The sequence below is a fragment of the Lemur catta genome, chromosome 10, assembly GCF_020740605.2.
Source record: "Lemur catta isolate mLemCat1 chromosome 10, mLemCat1.pri, whole genome shotgun sequence".
Lineage (NCBI taxonomy): Eukaryota > Metazoa > Chordata > Mammalia > Primates > Lemuridae > Lemur > Lemur catta.
The window spans coordinates 5,004,218-5,025,583 of NC_059137.1; the positions used below are offsets into that span (position 1 = coordinate 5,004,218).

The 21,366-nt window shown below is 48.6% G+C and overlaps 1 protein-coding gene across 1 annotated transcript in view; it reads right to left on the reverse strand.

The window, feature by feature from the left end:
• Positions 1-21,366, reverse strand: part of PRRC2B (proline rich coiled-coil 2B) — an 83,912-nt gene that overhangs the window by 51,673 nt on the left and 10,873 nt on the right. Inside the window, 4 exon segments of the mRNA XM_045563714.1 lie at positions 489-561; positions 3,705-3,807; positions 6,712-6,889; positions 7,645-7,814. Of these exon segments, the coding sequence (XP_045419670.1) occupies positions 489-561; positions 3,705-3,807; positions 6,712-6,889; positions 7,645-7,759 (469 nt within the window). The 5' untranslated portion in view covers positions 7,760-7,814.

The window sequence follows — 21,366 nt, forward strand, 5'->3', positions numbered from 1 at the left end:
GCAAAGGGTAACAAATACCAGAAACCCGCAGCATGCTTTGGTGTTAATGTCCTAAAGCGAGCAGTTCAATCCCCAAGGCTGGCTACTTTCTAACCGCAAGCCTGAAGCCAAAGCTACCACGCAACACCTCCTTCTTGTGGTCCGAGCAGAGAGGAAGTAGGTGGGGACTGGCAACACCACTGAGCAGGTTTAATTCCATCAACAGCACAGCCAAATTAAACAGCGGCAGGGCCAGCACCCTGGTCTCCTCTGTACACTTCAAGAGAAGAGAGATGCCGTGGCAATAACTTTCCATGAAATCAAAGAGCTGAGATCCCTCACAGAATCGGTGCCTCCACCTCCGTGGCAAAGGGAAGGGCCCCATGGAAAGTTAACCCTTTGTGGAAGAGATTCCACGAAGCTTCTAGGTGCCTAGACCCAACCAGAACAGTCTGGCAAAGGCACTCATCACCCCTCCCAGCCACCCAGAGTCGCACGTACACACTTACCACCTTCGTGTCCTACTGGCTTTCCATTCAGCTGTGCCCATGACTTTGGTCCACCTGGCACTGAATTTGTATTCTGAAAGAAGGAAGAAACAAGAAGAGCCAGTTCAGCAAGTCTGCTGTCCAGAACTCAGCACGTCGGAACAAGGCGCTGAGAGGCCGGCACCTCAGACTGGAACCTCACACGGACACATCGGCTAACAACACAAGGTCCCTGCACAGCACCCGCTCAGCGCGGCGGTCCCCAGGCGAGGAGCTGCCGGGTCCACTCCGCAGACGAGCAACAGGGCAGGGGACGAGACCAGCTCAAAGTCGCACAACTGGTTATACAGCAAAGCCAGGACACAGACCCACATCCATCTTCATGCTGTGCTCTGGAACATCCTGTCAGGTTGCCTCTTGTGCCCACACAGAGCTACTTTATTTTGCTCCAGAGACAAAGGCCAAACCCCAGTTCCATCAGGTGTCCCTAAAACTGCGCACCACTGCTGACTGCGGAAGGCAAACCCGGGAAACCCGACATGCCCAGCCTTTCATGGGATGGGCCAGCTGCAACACAGCGCCTTCTGCATCTACTGCTATTCCACAAGGCACGACTTCCCACGTGACAGGCTTCCTCCTCCACTAAGCTGGACCTGCCCGTCTCAGCCTCGGCCCCACAAGGGAAGCCCTGCTGAAAGATCACAAGTGTCAGGGGTTACGCTAGGCACACCCAGCCTGACTGCATCCTCATCACACCCTGGGAAGGTTCTGGTCACATCTTGACTGAGGCTCAGAAAGGAGCAACTGATGTAGAGGCTCAGCTAGAGTGGTAGGACCAGGACCTGTTCCCAGCCCACCCGTGTCCAGAGCCCCTTTGAGTCCTCAACCACTAAGCTCACCTGTCTTTTCCAACAACATTCAACTACTAAACAGCCTTCCTCTTCCAAATGAAGGTGAGGACATACAACAAAGCCGAAGCCACGAGGTCAGTAATCCCCGTTTCCCAGCAGCGCTTCCTCCCAGCCCACCCCTTACCACGACCACTGCACACACACAGAGCACATGATCAGATGCAGCAATCCATTTATTTATCAGAGTTGCCCTGAATGCATGACATCAGTGGTCCCCCGCTGGACCACAGAAGGGATGTACCAGCAGCACAGCAGGGACAAAGCAGCCAGAGCTGGGTAGTCCCACAAGCGAGCTGGGAGCCTTCAGACCCAGCAGCAAGCAGACGGGCACCGGGCGCATCTCGCTCTCCTCCACCACACACTGCAATCCCTTGCCCTCCACTTGGTGTTGGTAGCCACAGGGATGACTCCCCTGCCCTCACCCAAAGGCAGTAAACTGGAAAGAATGCCTACAGGGCCAAGAAAGGATTACTGGGGTTGCTGGCAAGTTTTTCTTTCTTTTCTTTTCTTTTTTTTTTTTTTAAAGAGACAGGGTTTCACTCTAACTCCCCAGGCTGGACTGTGCAGTGGAGTAGCTCACTGTAACCTCCAACTCCTGGACTCCAGTGATCCTCCTGCCTCAGCCTCCCCACTACTTGGGACTACAGGCATGTACCCCCACACCAAGCTAATTTTTTAATATTTTTGTAGAGATGGGGTCTCACTATATTGCCCAGGTTGGTCTCTAACTCCTGGCCTCAAGTGATCCTCCCACCTTGGCCTCCCAAAGTGCTGGGATTATAGGCAGGAGCCATTGTGCTCAGCCAATTTCTTTGTTTTTTAGAGACAAGATCTTGCGCTGTTCCAGGGGCTGGAATGCAGTGGCATGATCGTAGCTCACTATAGCCTGGAACTCCCCAGCTCAAGGGATCCTCCCGCCTCAGCCTCCTGGACAGGTGGACACCACCATAACCAGCTGCTGTCAAATTTCATCTCCAGAGCAAAACTCCAGTAATACCTCTGAGGAGATGTTCTAGAAGTAACAAAACACTGGGTGTCTCTTCTTCTTACCCCCCACCCCTGCATATGAGAAAAAACCAGAGAGCAGCTAAGAAGAGCTGAGCACTGAATGGTGCCAGGAGAGATGCCCAGGACCTCACCCAGTCTGCAGAGGTGGGGTCTGGGCGCACGTAAACAGCTCCAGAGGCAAGGCTGATATATACGTAGCCGGGCTAAAAAACCAGGGCTCTGTAATCTCACTCAGTCTCAAATTCTGGGAAATAGAAGCTCAACTCTATATGCTCTGAATGGTTGGCAGATGCCAGTGGACTTAGACTAATGAGTATCAGTCCCACATCAATACAAATCCCTTTAATTTGAAATGCATAATTCTGTGCTGGGTGGGGAGAGGGTGTCCTGGCAAAGCCACAGACTTCCCCAGTGGTTAGAGTGGAGAGAGGACGACATTTCAGACTTTATGCTGCCCAGGTAGTAAAACAAACCCAAAATACGATAGTTCAAGTTGTTGTTCAGAGCTGGTGAATGCCAGGTATCTACATCTGCATCTCTTTTTGTCGTCTAAAACATAGACTTGTCATCTAGATTTCTAGCTACTAGCTAAGTATGAATATATCCTCCTGCTGATCTCTGTAAACTGTAGCCAGACTCTGATGGACTGAGCTCTTACATGGTTAAATCATGACTTTCCGCTTAGAAAAAATATTTTAAATGTATCATCAAATACAGGATAGCAGCTCAGCATTTCTCAAAGTGTGTTCTGAGAGACATCAATCCTTAGACACATTCAATTAAGCAAGGTTTCCAAGGACAAATAAATCTGGGGAATACTGTCCATCATGCCCTCTTCTCAGAGACTTCACGGTACACATTAGTGTATTCAAGGCACTGAGAAGTACTGCAGTGAAGGAGCTTGCTTAATTTTGTTTTTCAGACTCACCTGGCCATTGTACCTTTCTGTGGCCTGACACCTTTTGTCTTCTTATGACACCAGTTTCCATGCAGCACGTCTGGGGAAACCCTGAGCTAGCCTGCAGCCCAGCCTGAGTGACCTCACCTCAAGGTAAATCAACAGGAACCAAAGTAGATGTCTGCGTCCTGTTCTGTATCTGGGTCTTTTTCTAGAAGTTGCAGATTAAATTTCTTCATCAGTGACCACAACAATTTCCCAGGCTCATTTTCTAAAGCCACTCATCAGGTTTGCCTCTGGAATACACAGGTCTTGCAAAGCCACACTGCTGAGCAGCAACTCCTACCAGGCCCCAGCAACAAGGACATTCAGGGGCTACGATGCCCAAGAAACAGCCAAGACAGGGTCCCCAGCACCTACCTCCGGACTGATTGACTGTGTCGGTTTCTGCAAATTGGAGACAGACTTCTGCAAACCCGGCTGCGGCAGCGACTCCAGCGGCTGAGAGGCCGTCGCACTGGAACTAGACAAAGGCAGGACAAACGGTGGGGATCAGACACAGCACGGGGCATGCAGATCAGGCCCCTCTGCGTTTACAAGAGCCACAACTGCTTAGCTGCTCGCTGGGAGCAAGGCCTCCTCTGGCCAATAAAAATAATGCTTTCCCCGGCAGACTATTACACTGGCAAAGACTAAAGAGAAACTAAACCATGTCTGAGATCTATTCACTGACATTTCACAGGACAGAATAGTCTCTGCCTTCTTGTAGAGTCTTCTGTCTGTCTGCAGAAATGGAAAGCTCATTGTAAACAATGGAAATGATACAGGGTTTGCCAATAGGGAAACTGAGTCACCAGAGGGAAGGGGCTTGTGCCCCTTACTCCTCACATTTGCTCAGGGGCTGACTGCTTTGAAACATGAACAGATTTTTAACGTTCTCTTGGCTCATCCATGATCATAGTAAAAATAAATTTATAAATATATATAACACAGAATCCGTCACGATCTCATCCTCCAGAGAGAAACTCCAAGCAGATTTTGCTATACATATGTTAATATAGTATTTTTTAACACAAGTAGGATAACACCACACACACACAATTCCTTATTTTTTACTTAAGGTTTCTGAACATCTTCTCATGACAACACACGTGGATCTACCTGTCTTTTGATGAAGACATAGTACAACTCAATGGGCTATAACTTAACCAATCTCCCATTTGGGTTTTTCCCCCCCTAATACAGATAAAGCTGTAATAAGAATTGTTTTGTACATATCTTTGCACACTTTTTCTGTAATTCAGTAGCATAAGGTCTTAGAAATGGAAATGTTGGATCAAAAGACGTTTTGAAGTTCAAAAGATATTGCCAAACTGCCCTTCAAAAAAGGTCGTGTCAGTGAATTTACTCTGTGAGTAATCTTTTGAGAGAGCAACAAGAAAGGCTCTGAATAAAGATTTCTGCTCCGACTCCGCAGCTCTCTGTCACTCTTTCTACTCAACTTTCCACTCGACAGGATTCAAACACGGCATCAGTCCACTTGGCGAGAATCCAACCAATCCCGGTGGCTTATCTGAAAGCGGAAGCCAAATTCTACACAGACACCCTCTTCCAAGGTTCCCTTGACCCAGGTAACTCGCCATTTATGGTCACTACGAAATGAAGGCCATCGGTCCTGCTCTCAGTTCACCTGCTACCTAAGACAGAAGCTTCCAGGTAGTGGCGCTTGTGTTCTCTAAATCTAAGCACTGAGTCCCAACCTGGTGGGCTCCCCACTCGCCACCTCCAAGCCGGCTGGCCTGGGGACTGCTGCCTTCTCCAATACTCCCTCCTCCCCCCCGCTCCCTGGCAGACAAGCTTCTGCACAGACTGGCCCGCATTAGAGCCACCTGATACTGTCTACCCCGGTGCTAGGTAACGCTGCATAAAGCAGGGAGTGAAGCTTTATCCTCTTCTCTCTAGAACTATCAGTAGCAGAGGCATCTCAGTGGTTCCACTAAAATGACAATATCCGTTTCCTTACAGAGCCCCAGATGTGTACATTTGAATGGAGTGATGACGACAGTGCCATCTGCCCCTCCTCTGTGCCAAGCACCTGGCCTGTGTCATCCCACCGATTCCTGACTGACTCCTTGTAACACCCTGGGAACCAGATACCATTCCTACTTCAAGGGAGGACACTGAGGGACAGAAGTCAAATAATTCTCCAGGTTCTATCAAACTAATAAATGGTCTGGCAGGAAACCACACAGAGGGCTGTCTGTTTTCAAAAGTTCTACTGCCTAAGCAAACTGTTACAAAAAAAATTTTTAATATATTTGTAGAGACAGGGTCTTGCTATGTTGCTGGGCTGGTCTCAAGCTCCCAGCCTCAAGCAATCCTCCTGCCTCAGCCTTCCAAAGTGCTGGAATTATAGGTGTGAGCCACCGTGCCTGGCCAGAAAAATTTTTTAAAGAACATAAGACCCTATCTCAGTTATTACTACATTGTAATCATCTGGCTGAATTATTTGTTCACTGTCTGTCTGAAAGAACTACAGGAAACAGTTTCACAAAAGCTGCCACGGTCATTTCTAGCACAGACTTGAAAGAGAAGGATACCAGCCAGCAGGCTGAATTCCGGGTCCCTTTACTGCCTGTTTCCTACATCAGCAGTCAGGCCGCCAGAGACACAGGTGCAGGAGGGTGCCTGAGATCACACTACTTTATTTTCATTCCGCAAGAGACAAGTTTCTGCCTGCCAGCCTTAGCAAAGCCCTGTCCCTCCCAGAGCCACTCCCTGAATACACTTTCCACTGACTGAACAGTCAGAGAAGACTCGCAGGGGAAGGAAACAGGGCTCACAAGTCTGAGGGGCTCACCCAGGCCGTGGGCCCCACCACACAGGTGCTGTGTCTCTAATAACAACATGATGCCAAAACCTCGCCTCCTAAGGCTTCCCTACAGCGACCCTGGCTCACGAGGATTCTATGTGGTTCTGATAACCGGGTCTGTTCAGAGCAACAGCAGTGGCCTCCCCTGCCTGGGACGCGCCGGGCCGGAGTCAGCGGCTGCATTCCCCTCCTCCAGAGCTCGGCGCACAGGGCCGCCCACCATCAGGAACGGAGCTCTGCCCACAGTGGTTCCTGCAGGAACTGGCTCTGAGTCATTGCATAAGCTCCTCTGGGATGATGAGGACTTTCCTAACAAGGCACAGGGGGACACTGGGCACTGGGGACAAGGCTGTCCTCAGAAACGCTGCTGCACTGGCTCTGAAAGCCAGGAAAAATGAAGGCAGGGAGCAAGAAGCACACTGAGCAATGGGAGTCAGAGAGAAAGAGGCTTCGTCTGCATCTGCTCGGTCCTCTGGCTCTGCCCAGGGGAAGGTGCTGGCACACGTGCTGAAGCCCCGGCCTCCGACTCGCCGCGGGCTCCCCTCTGCCGCTTACCTCTTTGGGTCTTGCTGATCCTGCTTGTTTGCCCATCCCGTTCCGTCCTTGGGTACTATAACGATGTTGGGGTCGTTTCCTTTGTTTTCAGACTTCAAGCTTGGCAGGTTTGCAGGCGGTGGCATACGCCGGGCTGTGGCAACTTTCCCAAGACTCTGCAAGCCATGTCTAGGAATAACTGCAGGCAAGAGAGGGATGGGAACAGACACCACACAGAAAGTCACAGAAGGAAAGGGGCCCAATTCGTTCAGTTGTTCTTTCACATTCTAAGTCTTGACAAAGCCAACCAAACAAAACACAAGAGGCAGACCAGCAGTGGGAACAAACAGAAGTGTTTAGTAGTCACTTTAGTCACTTTAAAAGCTCTTCACTGAGGACTAGAGACCAAAGAGCTGCCTGAAACCTGCACAAAGGCTTCCATTTTACAACTTCATGACATGGGTGAGGAGCCAGGCCCAGAAACCTCGATCCCACACAAGAACCACCTCTCTGCCAGTTGAGACGGCTCTGGCCTCATCACCGCGGGAACAAAGGGACAGCCTCTGCCTAGACCTAAACCTCCTGAGATGTGGACAGAATCCACATGGACTTTTCCCACCAAGTTCCAGAATATTAGAATGATGGAAACTAAAACAGGTAACACTGATGCCAATTAAATTCCCTTCCATCCATCAGGACGAAAATGTCCACGGCTCCAACAAGGCAATGGATGGAGAAATCATTCCACTCTAGGTGAGTCGGGATATTTAAGGCTCTGAAATCAGACCTCGAATAAGCAGAGGTGACTCTGATTCCCCAAAACTGCTGGGTGACCACTGTGTGCCCAGGAGACGGGTTAGCGCGGACTCCATCTGTGACGGGGTGAGGGACTCTCTGGGTTTCCAGTTTCTAATAAGAGAGGGCTCAGAGAGCTGGCCTTACTCTGGGCCTTACCTGAGGGTCTAATTGCGTCTACTGATTTTCCTTTATACTTGTCAAACAGGCTGAGAGTCGAATACTTGCTTTTCCCATCCTTGCCCTTGGTTATTTGCCCCAAACGATCGGACATTGCGATGAAATGTCATCTAGTAAGGAAATTTTTCTCGGCACCGCTCCCGATCTGCCTTTGAAATGAAAAAAAAAAAAAAAATAGAGTGTCAATCCAAATCCACCAGACCCTCTGATCCAGTGGAATGCACTCTTCAGGGATCATGGATCTCCTGAAAAGCTGAGGAAAGCTTAGAACTCTGTCCCTAGAAAAGTGCCCCTATCACCCACAGGCAGTTTGCCCACAGTTAAAGGGAATTTTGCAGACACCCCTAGGAACCCATCGACCATCCACCCAATCCGCTACCCAGTAAATGACTCCCGCTCTGAACTGGCTGGAGTGTACCGCACACCAACTACACTGAAATGTAAACGAACAGTCCTCTGTCCAAGTCAAGGGCAGCCCTTCAACATGGAAAAATAAATGCTCATTACTTGTAGTAACACCAAAATTAAGGCAGGCAGAACAGGGAGGTGTATGGTCTACTACGCCAAGGGGCTGTTCATCTCAAGAACAAGCAAAACCAAATCAAAGGAAAGCAACCCAAGTAAGCAAATAATTCACAAACAGTCGTGTGCATGTACTTTTCAAAATAAACAACCAACACCCAGAGAGAAAACATCTGCTTAGGCAACAAAAGCAGGGCTCTCTAAGGGGCAGCACATAAAACAGGAAGCAAGTAACTCCCTGGGGCCACGAGAGAGGTACACGCTGTACCTTCCACAATCACAACCGCCCCTCCACTTACAGAAAACCTTGGAAAGACCACCAAGAAAGAAGCCTCCTCCCTCTGCCACTTTCTAATTTTCTACAGGCATCTATGAATCTATTGGCACTTTCCTCTCACTCACTCACTCATTCAAATACTATGTGCCTTCCAGGGGGAGTACCGTGCGCCAGGCCCTGAGGACTAAGAGCTTCACTGCCTTTTATTCTGCACCCAAACTTGGTTATAGGTGCTAAGCTGGATGCCCATTACTTCCCACTGCAAGGAATGTATGGAAAAAAAGCTAAAGCATCGGTTTAGGCACATTGACAATATGTCCTTGGTGACTCAAGGGCAGTAACTGTCAAAACATCCACAGACAAGTCACAGGCACTTGGTGGCAGCTGTGCAGGAAGGTCTGCCGTTCCATCATGCCATCCTGAAGCCACAGAGGAGCATATCCAGTGTGTTGGGCAGGCACTGTAGCTAGCCCCAAAATGATTTTAAAGATAAAACTACATCACGATCCAAACAAAGCACAGGGAGCAAAGATCAGTTATAAACTGGGGCCCAGAACAGCGAGCTGGAGACAAGGACACCACCAGCCCAAGTGGACTTCACTGGGCGTGCCCACCCAAGCCAGGGGTATCCACCCTTTCATTCATTTAACAAGTATCAGCTGATACCTAAGATCTGCCAGTCACTGCAGGGCAGACAAGCATGCAGTTCGTATCAGGAGGTGTTCAGAGAACGCAGGCAGACGATGCCAAGGGATGAGCACCCATAAGCTGGATCCTTGCGAGTGGGGACGACACATCGAGCGGTGAGCTCGGCATCCCTTCTTCAGGGAAATTCTCCTCTCCTCCCCATATGGGTTCAGCCATCCTGGTTGGATACTTCACTCCCTTCTCTCACTCAGATCCAAGTTCATTCAGCTGTGGCCAAGGGGAAGAGGCCAGAGAATGCCAGCATGTTTGAAAATGTGCAGGAGCATTTTTGATTGTCACAATGGTGGGAGTGCTGCCCACATTCTGTGGCCAAGCCCAGGGATGCTAAATGTGCTAGTGTGTAGGAGAGTCTGGCCCAAAGAAGAAAGATACCAGCAAAGACGTTCCCAAGTGCCCCCTGCTCCCGTCTGTCAGAAGCCACTCGACATCACTAGCCCTCCCCAGAGTCTGCCTCCTGTACCAGGAGCAAAGAGTAGCAATGACCATGATGGCAACTGGCCCCAAGCGTCCAAATCCTGATTCTGGAGCCCGAGACACACCCTTATATCTCTAAACTCCACCCCCCCCCACCCCGAGGCTGGCTCTAGTGGGTTTCTACCCTGCCCTCCAGAGTCATAACTAAGAACAGCATCCTGCTCCAGGCTGGACTGTAAGTCCCTTGAGGACAGAGTCTGGGTATCATCTGCTTCAGAATGACTTGTAATTAATAGGCTCTGAAATGTAAATCAGCTTGAAATTCTCCATTAAAACTGGGTGAGATCTAGGTTTGAGACACTTCTATCAGATCAAACCAATAACTTGAAATACAAAAGAACACTTGGGTAGAAACCCCCAATACCGACACACACTTTAACAAAAAAAAGCCCTTGAGATTGTCACCACAGTGACAGCCACCCGAGGCCCTGGCCTCACAGAGCTTCCAGTCTAGAACAGGGGCCAGCAACAGTGGCCAGGGCCCCAGCCAATAGCCTGTTTTTATATGGTCCTCAAGCTATTAATAAAAATGATATATATATTTTTTACATGTTTTATATTTGCTTAAAAAAAAAAAAGACTATGCAACAGAGAGTGCATAGCCCACAAAGCCACAGGTGGAAAAAGTCTGCTGACCCTGAGTCTAAAAGGAATCGCCATGGGCGGGGCAGGGGCACAGGGAGAGGGACAGAACCTGTGCCTGTCTTGCGCTGGTTGGACTCCTCCACAGACTGTGAAGGGGCTACTTGGGACTTCCTAATTAACTCTTTACAAACTCGTTGGGGCCGGTTGAACAGGTTTGTAAAGAGTGTTACAGTCTCTCAACCAAGATGTCCATGTCTTCACTCTCAGAACCTGTGAACATGTTACCTTTACACAGCAAAAGGGATTTTGCAGATGTGGACAAGAGCCTTGGGATGGGATTATCCATCTTGGATTATCCGAGTAAGCCCAGTGGAATCACAAAGGTCCTTGTGCAAGGGGGGCGGGATGACCGAGGTCAGAGGTGCCACGCGAAGCAGCGGCTGGAGTACTGCTCTCTGAAGGCAGAGGAAGGGACCAGAGAGCCAAGGACACACAGCCTCTGGAAGCCGGGAAGGCAAGGACATAGATTCCCCTCTAGCCTCCAGAAGGAACAGCCCTGCTGACACACTGCTTTTAGCTCCAGACCCACTTCAGATTTCTGACCTCTTGAACTCTGAGAGAATAAATTTGTGTTGCTTAAGCCATTAAATGTGCAGTAATTTGTTACAAAAGCAACAGGAAAGTAATACATTCATTTATTACCACATTTTTATTAGGCACTGCCACGTGCCCAACACGAAGCTGGGCCTGGGCTACAGCACAGGACAGGCTGGACGGAACCCCAGCCCCATATCCACCCAGAGATGGCGGAATCTATCCACTACAGGTGCATGCCAACATGCCTGGCTAATTTTTTAATTTTTTTGTAGAGACAAGGTCTCACTATGTTGCCCAGGTTGGTCTCCAACTCCTAGCCTCAAGCAATCCTCCCATCTCGGCCTCCCAAAGTGCTGGGACTGTGCCTGGCCATGCCTGATTTCTTAATTTATTAAATCAAATGTCATTTAATTCTGAAACTTGACCAGAAATACATTTGTCTCTGTAAATGTTGCTAAAAAGTCTTCTTAAAATGTGTTAGTCCTAGCTTCTCTGCTAGGTCACTGACACAAACAGATCTTTCTTTGACCCTACAGCAACAGGGCCTGTGGGCAGAGGTTAGAGCAACACAAACAGCTCTCTGTGCATCTAGCTGGTGCACATCACACTTCTCTGAGAAGGTTCCATTCCCGCCCCCACACTCTGCACCCTGCAAAAACAGTAAAGAAAAACTCTGCTCAACCATGAGCCACTCTCCTGGGAATTTAGACTGCGTCTGAGAGATGTTAGTTGGTCTAATAACTTGAATTATATCCTCCCAGTAAATCGAACCATCCAACAAATACTAATCAGGCACCTGCTATGTTCCAGGTGAAATGTTTTCTACTCCTGTGGCCACAGAGCCTTGGTGAACCCAGTACAAGGAACACACTGAACTAACACCTCTACTAAACCTGCACATACAATATTTTTTAGTGCACTCCCCCCTTTAACTAACTTTTGCACTTTTGGGCACAGTATTGGCCTCTCTAGACCTCAGTTTCCCCATCTATGGAAGGAGGGGCCTGGTTCAACAATCAAGCCCACCATGTTGACAACCCACAGCCACACAATTACAAATGATTTACCGTCAAATCAGCCATCTCTCACCACACACCTGGGACTGGATTCTATATTCCTGTAAAACCTGGGATACTAATAAGCAATGAACTGAGTCACCACTGCTATGCAAGCAGCACCTACTACTGGGGAGGGGCCTGATACTTGTACATTCAAGCTCCCCACAGGGAAGACTGCCCCGATTTTCCCGTAGAGCAGGGGCTGGCAAAATACAGGCAGCCTGAAGAATGTGCAAAAGAGGCTGCATGTGGCCCACAAAGCCTAAAGTATTTACTATGTGGCCCTTACAAAGTAAGTTTACGGATACCTGTCTCAGAGCATTCACGAGTTCTTTCATTAAGCCAAATTCCACTGGACATAACTCCAAAATAAAAATATAATCATTAGGCTTTCCTCCAATTGCACGTATCTCCACTGAAGCGGTGCTGCATTTGGGGCCTGGCCCAGCCCACACCCATCTGGCTCCTCTGCTCACCAGCTGGTTTGCACAAACGTCAGGCCAGGAGCACTGCTGCTAGGGCCTCAGCCAGCTTCCAAGTATCTGCTGAGCTTCCATCCATCAACACACACACACACACACACACACACACACACACACACACACACACACAAGCTAGACTAGCCTCATCCAATAGCAGGAAGAAAGCACAGGCCAACATCTGGCTGTGAATCAGGAAGATGTCTGATGCAAGAAAATACGCTTTTCGGCGGGTCAGAGGCATTTGCATCGAGTCGGACTCACTCCTGGATCTGAGGGACAAGAACTGGCCAAGACGCACTGAGTCCTCAAAGACGAGCGTGAGTCGAACCTGGCTCATAGCCATGGCTTTCCCATTGCCTTCTCTCCCTTTTGCAGGCAACAGAATCCTTTTTCTCCCCAAACAAAATCTAATTTGGAACCTCAGTACTGCATATCATAACAGACATAAGCCCACGACACTTGCCAGGGAGGGGTCCAGCCTGCGTCCGTGGTGACCCCTCCTTTCCTACAGCAGCTGTCCTGTAGGATCCATTTTGAAATGCGCTGGACTAAACGAAAATATTGCTGCTATTGGATGAAAAAAGGGCCTAAAATCCACATAAACATAGCTTTGAGGAATGAAGAAAAGGATGTTTAAAAATGAATCCAGGTCTACATGTTTTAGCATATAATCTAAAGTGCTGTGAGGCCCGGGCTTTGCTGGAACAAAAACAACCAGAAAGATCAGCCAACAAAGGCAAGAAAACACCTAAGCTCCGCCTTTCCAGACAGCACCCGCCCACCTGCCAAACAGGTTCCTGAGACAGGCTGCTATCTGTCCACCAGAAGGAAAATCTCCCTGCTCTCTAACTTATCGAAAGCCATTTCCCGTCAACAGGATTAATTTCACACCACACTTGGGTACCAGCCAGCGTCAGATGCCTGACCAGGTGACCTGGGCTGGCCTGTACCTCACCAGGAACCACTACAGCTGCATATTCAGGGCTAATCACAGTGGCCACCAGCACTCAGGGAGCTGTGTACCCTGCTAAGTGCTCAAGTGCCCTGACTCCTCCCCACAACCCTTTCTGGAAGATACTACTGCCGGTAGGCTGTGTGACAGAGAAGAACGTTAAGGTTCGGTGAGGATAGAGAAGTAACTTGCCCAAGGTCACAGAGCTGCCAAGTGCGGGAGCCAGGCCTGGAGCCCAGGCTGGACAACACCAGGCCGCAGAGGAGACGTCCAGGGTAACCCCGGCTCCCGCCGCTGCGTCTGCTTCCCCCGAGAGACACAGAGAGTCAGGACATGAGCCAACCCAGGCTCAACCGCTATTTTCTGGATTGTACAGATGACGGTACCGGACAACTTCAAAGGCAAGTTATTTCATTTTACGCCTTGCCTCCAACAGCCAGATTTTCATCCAAGCCAAACCCAGTCTTCTCACTCTTTTCACAGCCCCCCGCCCCCACCGATTCTGAAAACAGTGAGTCACAATCATCTCCTTTCTTAAGCAGTCCTCACGTCCAGGACACCTGGAGATGGCTCTTCCCTCCAGTCACTGACACTGAGGAACGACCACGCTGTGCCCAGCCAGAGCCCTGCCCTCGCAGAGCATGGTCACTCGGGGGACACACAATGAGTTCAGCTAAGTGTCACGCTGGCTGTGAGGCATAAGCAGAAGCCCCCAGGCTGAGGGTGGGGAGACAGGATGGTGGGATGTCTGTGTATGGAAGGAATGGGGAGACCCCACTGCAAGACAAAATACACCAAGCATCGTGATGTGACAAGATGGAAGCCAATGGCAGGCTGGATAAATGCTTTGGGAAACCACCACGTGGGCCAGGAACAAAGTGGTCATTACAGTTTACTCATTAAGTCTCAAGAAGTCAAGAACTTTCACCACGAAATCCAGGTCCAAGATTAAGGAGTTAAGTCTGTCCTTTTCCAACCTGCCAGTGCCTTGCAAAGAACTTTAACATAAGGCAGGCTGCATCACCTGCTTCAAATATGCAAATGTTTACTGACCAGTGTGTGCCAGACACTGTGCCACTAGGTGCTGGGGACGATGAGATTCCACCCTTGTACTCCAGGAGCAGAAGGGGTCTGCAAACTTTTTCTGTGAAGGGCCAGATAGTAAACGTATTTGGCTTTGTTGGCCACAGTCTCTGCTCCAAGTACTCAACTCCGCCCAGCACTGTCCTCTGAGCATAGGGAGGAAAGTAATCACAGATAATACATAAACAAAGGGGCACAGCTGTGTTCCAGTAAATCTTTATTTACAAAAACAAGAGGCGGGCAGGAATCCAGGCTGCAGTTTGCTGACCCCTGGTTTAGAGGATGAAGCAAATATGGAAATAAATACTCTGCAATATGAGGAATACAACAAAAAGGGTTTCGTGTATGTACCAGGATGGGGGAATCCTAACCCGATTTTGAAGGGAAACTTCTGCTGCCTTGCTCAGCAACAGCATGACCCAACACTTGCCACACCTCCAGCTTCCAAAAAATCCCTATGCAGCACAGTCAGAAAAGCAGAGATGGCTTTCAAGAAGCCACAGAGCACCCACTCTTCTCCACTCCTTAGGAGTCAGGAGCTGGCCCATCTGGAAAAGCTGAAGCCGGGGCTAGGCTAAGCTGTAGCACAATCCCGTCATTCCACCTGCAGAAGCCCAAACAGGTGAGGTTCCTGCAGAGTGCAGCACAGACCTTGCCAAGGACAAATTGCTTGAAAACAAGGTGTGAGGGAACAACAGAGGGGTGGGAGTGGGTTTTCTGGTAACCCAGTGTTCCTTATGGGAGATGTTAGCCACTGCCAGAAGACCACATCCCCCTAAGGAGACAACACGTTTAGAAAGCAACAGAAACTTAAAATAAGGATAAAAAATAAAAATTAAAAATTATGGCCAGCCTAGCACTCTGGGAGGCGGACATGGGAGGATGGCCTGAACTCAGGAGTTCAAGACCAGCCTGAGCAAGAGCGAGACCCCGTCTCTACAAAAAAAAAAAAAAAAAGAAAGAAAGAAAGAAAAAATTAGCCAGGTGCAGTGGCACATGCCTATAGTCCCAGCTACTCAGGAGGCTAAGGCAGAAGCATTGCTTGAGCCCAGGAGTTCAAGGTTACAGTGAGCTATGATCAACCCCACTGCACTCCAGCCTGGGTGACAGAGCAAGACCCCATACAGAAAAAAAAAATTTTAACCCATAAAAAATTAAAAATAAATAAGAAACAAGGCCTGTGCTGCAGACACCAAGGCATGTCCTTCCTTGCCTGCCTGAACTACAGTCTGCTCCTGTCCCCCCACAGCTACAGCTCATCTGTCAAACCAGACATCAAGCATTTGCTCCAGGGTCAATTCCACATGCCCCAGCCCAACACTGGCCCCACAGCCCCCTCACCCTACCCCAGTCTCATCTCTGAAACACTGGGTTTGCATCTCACCCTCGGCTCACGTGGGCTGTGACTTGAGGACTATTTCCTCATGGATTAAATAAGGATGAACATACTGTTACCCACCTCGCAGGTCTGCTGTAAGGAATAAATGGGAGAACAAATACCACACGCTTGACCCAGTGCTTGTCATCAGTAGATTCTCAACTGGTGGCAGCTGTCACCACAGCTCTGCTCCTGTTCCTTCTGCCGCACCTCCCTGCATCAGCCTTAATGACAGCACTCATCTCTCCAGACCCCGCACAGATGGTGAAGCCTCTGGTTTCCCCAAGAATTGCTCTGGGCAGACCTGGCACCTGTGCTTCTACCTCGTCCTGTGCATCAGGGACCTGTCCTCACACTGGTGTGTCACAGCCTAAGGACACTGGTGCAGAAAGCAGACCTTCAAAAACCATGAGGACAAATTCATAGATGTTTATAGGATCTGTTGGTAGACCCCTTTAATTAATTCACAGGAGACAGAGGTGCACTTTAATTCTCAGAAAACCCTCGAGAAAAACACCCCACTGTGACTACATTTTAAACAACATTTAACTGCCCCAGTTTGAAGGTTTCCCACTTTAGGGCAATAAGCATGGATGTGCAACGCAATCACACGCTGATATTACAACAGACTGCCTTATGGAGGTGGAGAATCCTAGTCCTGCTCTTTATGTGTTTTTTCCACAATATTTTTTAATAACAAAAGGAATATACGCTTGATATAGAAAAACTGTAAAGCTTTAAAAAAATACAGAAAATTATCTCCTCTAAACTAGCCTCCCAGTTATAGCGCTGGGTCTCTCTTCATGGGCACACGTCACTTAAATTCTGGGTGCTATTGTGCTGCAACACTAATTATCTGCCTCCCGCTACTGCTTTATTGTGTTTTCGTTATCTATTTCAAAAGAGTTCAGAAATAAGGGTCATAAAATATTGTAAATTAATTCTAAACAGATTTGCTATGTTTAAAAGAATTATGAAAAATTAATTTTAAAGAAAGCTTAGGGAGGATGGCAGAAGGCCCAGCACAGCACAAGGAAGAAGCCACCCAGCCAGCTGCAGCTGTCCCCGGCAACCCGGCAGCTAGTTTGTTTACACCCAAAGCCTCTCCCCTGTAGGAATGACGTCACCTATAGCAAGCTGGAATCTGGGCACAAGCGCAGGGGACGAATCAGGTGGCCTCTGGCAGGAAGTGACTTTCTGTAGCCCAGGAGAAAGCATTCCTCCCACCTTCCCAAACCCTACGTCCTCAAGATTCACCACTGGAGCAACACGGGAGGGCAGAGAAACAAAGATTGGTTCTATCATCCACCAAGTCATAGCCACTGTGAGTCTATAAACTCCCATCTAACCTAAAGATAACTATGGGCCTCTCTGGGGCCAACAGTCTCTACAGAGAATAAACACCCCCTGCAAGCTTTCCCTACACAAACTGCCAGAACAAGAAAGAGCCAGGAAGCCAAATGTCACCGCACTCGCTTACTGTTTTCCCATCTATAAGTGGGGACAGAGAGCTGCTTCAGAAGGCTGAGATGATCACCAGGGGAAATACCAACGCCCCCAGTGCAGTGCTCCTTGGCAAGGAGAAGCAATTCCACAGAGGAACTCTCCGCCTCCAGGCTGGGCTTCCGGCTCCCCTTCCCTAGAGGTCTGGAAGGACAGACAGAGAAGCTCACTCTCCACATCTGTAAGAAGGTGTGACACATGACCAGACACCAAAACCAGCCCTTCCTTCTGGGCCTCGAAAAACTCTGCAGCCACCACAGCAAACAGCAGCTCTAGCTGTCCTGACACAGAAAGACAGCCGTGACTGATAACGTGAAAAAGGCTGCGGAGAAGAACATTGGACGAAAAGACTCAAACATCGATGTACATAGATATGACTGTGTATGTGAATCTACAGGCACACGCATCCCAGAAATGGCCCTTAATTCACTCCACGTGACTCACAGAAGCAGTGTTTAGAACAGGGGGGTTCTGGTTAAATGTGCCAGGAGGACTGCAGGCATGCACAGCTCACCCTTTTGAAACGCCCTTAAATGAAGATAAACAACTGAGAACTAAGAGAACTGGGAAGATGGCAATTTTGGCAGACAAAGAGTAGTATTAACAGACTGAGCAGACTGAAAGATGCTGCAAAGTGAGGACTGCAGACGGGGCAAACCCCCACTCACCTCAGAGTGTCAGAGGCTCAGCAGGTGCTGGGGTAGCAGGTGCCTTGTACAGAAATGGGAGGGAGGGACGTCAACATGGAAGGATTGGCTGAAGGCTGCACGTATCGCAGCTAGACGCCCACGACCCCATCCCACTCCCCCACTGGATAAACTGAACCAGAGAAATCTAGACTTGAGAACAGCAAGGTCAATGGAGTAGGGGTGAGGAAAGGAGCTAGAAGAGGAGGCTAAGTAACAACCCTAGTAGCCAGCCAGCCAGCCAATCCCAGGCCCCCTTTGCTGCTGGCCTCACAGCAGGACCGCAGCAAACACACGAAGTCCCTCTCCACTGCCCAGGCAGAAAGTCTCCTCTTGAAAAACCAGCCCCAGAGAAAGAATACCAACACTTGGTACAAGAAAGAAAAAAGGCAGGCCTCCCCCGCCAGATACCTACACTGAGGAGCCCACCCAGTTTCCAATCAGCTGTGTGCCCAAGACCCAGAGTATCCGAGAGATCACCAACTGAAAGACACCAAATAAACAGACAATGCCAGGTACCAAAGATAAAAAATAGGTTAATTTAAAATTAAAATCCTCAGGAACAGGTACAGTGGCTCACGTCTGTTATCCCAGTACTCTGGGAGGCCGAGGCAGGCAGATGGTTTGGGCTCAAGAGTTTGAGACCAGCCTGAGCAAGAGCGAGACCCTGTCTCTACTAAAAAAATAGAAAGAAATTAGCTGGACAACTAAAAATATATAGAAAAAATTAGCTGGGCATGGTGGCGCATGCCTGTAGTGCCAGCTACTCAGGAGACTGAGGCAGAAGGATTGCTTGAGCCCAGGAATTTGAGGTTGCTGTGAGCTAGGCTGATGCCACAGCACTCTACTAGCCTGGGCAACAGAGCAAGACACTGTCTCCAAAAAAAAGGCCAAAAGTAGTTTAATGAATACATTTGAATAAAACTGAATTTAAAAAAGAGTTCTGGCCAGGTGCAGTGGCACATGCTTGTAATCCTAGCACTTTGGGAAGCTGAGGCAGGAGGATTGCTTGAGGCCAGGAGTTCAAGACCAGCCTGGGCAACTTACCAAGACCCCATCTCTACCAAAAAATAAATAAAAAAATAAGAAAAATCAGCCAGGAGTGGTGGTGCTCCTGTAGTCCCAGCTAGCTACTCGGGAGGCTGAGGTAGGAGGATTGCTTGACCCCTTAAGTTGGAGGACGCAGTGAGCTATTATGATGCCACTGCACTGTAGCAGGGACAAAAGAACAAGACTGTTTCACCAAAAAAAAAGGGTCCTATGAAACAAGAAATAAAATAGATAACCACTCAGAAAAAGGTACTAGTATTCGCATTTTATAGACAAGACACTAAGGCTCACCAAGCTTAAAAGACTGACCCAAGGTCACTATCATCCAATTAGGGAGAGTCAAAAACCCTGAACCTGAACCCAGGTCAATCTGACATCCAGAGCTACTCAGGAAGTGTCGGGCACTGGAGAAACAAAGTCTGCCACTGTGATTGTGAGGTCCATCCCATGGGCCCCAGAGAATGACAATGCCCCTAGTGCTCCCTGGGCCTGAGGTGAAAGTGAAGTGCAAGCATGGCCTGGGTGGGGTCTCTACTGACACAGGGTCCCATTCCCCCAGAAGCCGTGCCAGCTCCAGGCTCCTCACTCACAGAGGTCTGCCTTGAGCTCATGGGCAGGCAGACAGGCTTGGGCTGAAGCCTGCAGGACTCTGGCTAAAATCTCATTTGCAGTCTGCAAGGAGTTACTGCCTACTTCCCCTTTCGAATATGCAGTTAATTTAGCAGCTGGGGGAAAAAAAGACAATTTCGATTTCAATATACAGCTAGGAATGAACAGTCGGGCAGATATGCTATACAAAGGCCTCCCTTCCCAGCATCAAAATTTAACAAGGACCTGGCCGACACATAAGAGAAAAAGATAAAATACATAGGTCTATTTCAGTTTCGCCTTCATTTTCCACCTGCAAATAATGACAAATTGGCAAACAAGAAGTACTTTGCAAATGCAACCAAAATCTAAGTTCTTTATTGTAAATCTCATTTAGTAGGAAACAGAACACGGAGACAGCATTTGTATTGGATTTTTCCTTCTAACCAGATCAACAAAGCTGTTTCCGAAGGCCCCTGACACACAAACAGAGACATATGATCGAATGGGTTAAATTCACGGGAACCATCGGGCCCCAGCACCAGAAGCCAGGACGCTCCGGACGGGTCAGAGTGAAATACGAAGGCTTGTGAAGCTCATGCCAGGAAAGAGACAGCTGCTGGGTCCCAGCCCAGCCCACTACACACAGGCATGTCTGTTTTAAAATGTGTGTGAGTTACTCTTGCAGTTAGCTACCTATGTTACTAATACACATTCAGTATAACAAATCAAATGATACTAAAAAACAATCCAACTCAAAAAATGACTACTGTTAAACTTATGGATATCTTCCACACCTTATTTGGTTACATAAACCTATAAGCAGAATTGTGGTCTTCAATTTTTATTCTACAAATGTGGAAAGTTACTATGTTATGTATGCTGCAAATTGGGTTCTTCTCTTAATATACTGTAGTCATCGTTCTAAGAAAATACACAGCAACCTACCTCATTCTTTTTAATGCCCACAGAGCATTCCATCACATCGTTGCATCATATCTTATTTACCCACTGTCCTACAGACAACTGTGTACTGTGACAAACCTACAACCAACACTATAGTACATGTATGTATGCTTGGGCCAATATTTCTGTACCACCTGGCATTTCAATGAAACACATTTTTAGTTTGCGTCCAAGAAATGAAAGGCAGGAAGAAAGGCAAGGAAGGAATTGAGAACTGTAACCCCGCCCAGAGAAACCAATGGTAGGTAAATTACCTGGGAGTCAGATGCCCTTTAGCAATGAATGCCCGAGAACCTGCATACCAAAAACAAACAAAAAAAACCCCACCTTCCTCTTCCCACCCTCCTTCAACTGTGGCATCTCATAGTGCAGCTGGAGGCAGAAAAGAGCCAACAGTGATTGTCACCAGAAGCTCCAGAGGAGACTCCTTAGCAACAAACCACTCCAACACTGAACTAATGCCTCCCTTAACCTGAGTGAGGACACACTCCCACAAGGCTGCCTGAGTACCATTGTGGCCGTACAGAGAATCCTCCTAACAGCCACTGAGGGGGCGTCCTTACCATCGTCCTAGCTGCATACGAGGAAATGGAGGCTCAGCTGTGAAGGAACAGGCCAAGGTCCTCACTGGACCATGTCACCTCAGAGCAGAGCCACATGCCCTAGGGTATGTGTTTATATAGAGATGGGTCATCAACAACTCAACCCCCACAAATGCACCTTCTCTTTGATGAAAATATATAAATCCAAAGATACTGATGGGGGTGGGAGGGGGGTGCTAAAAGGGCTGAG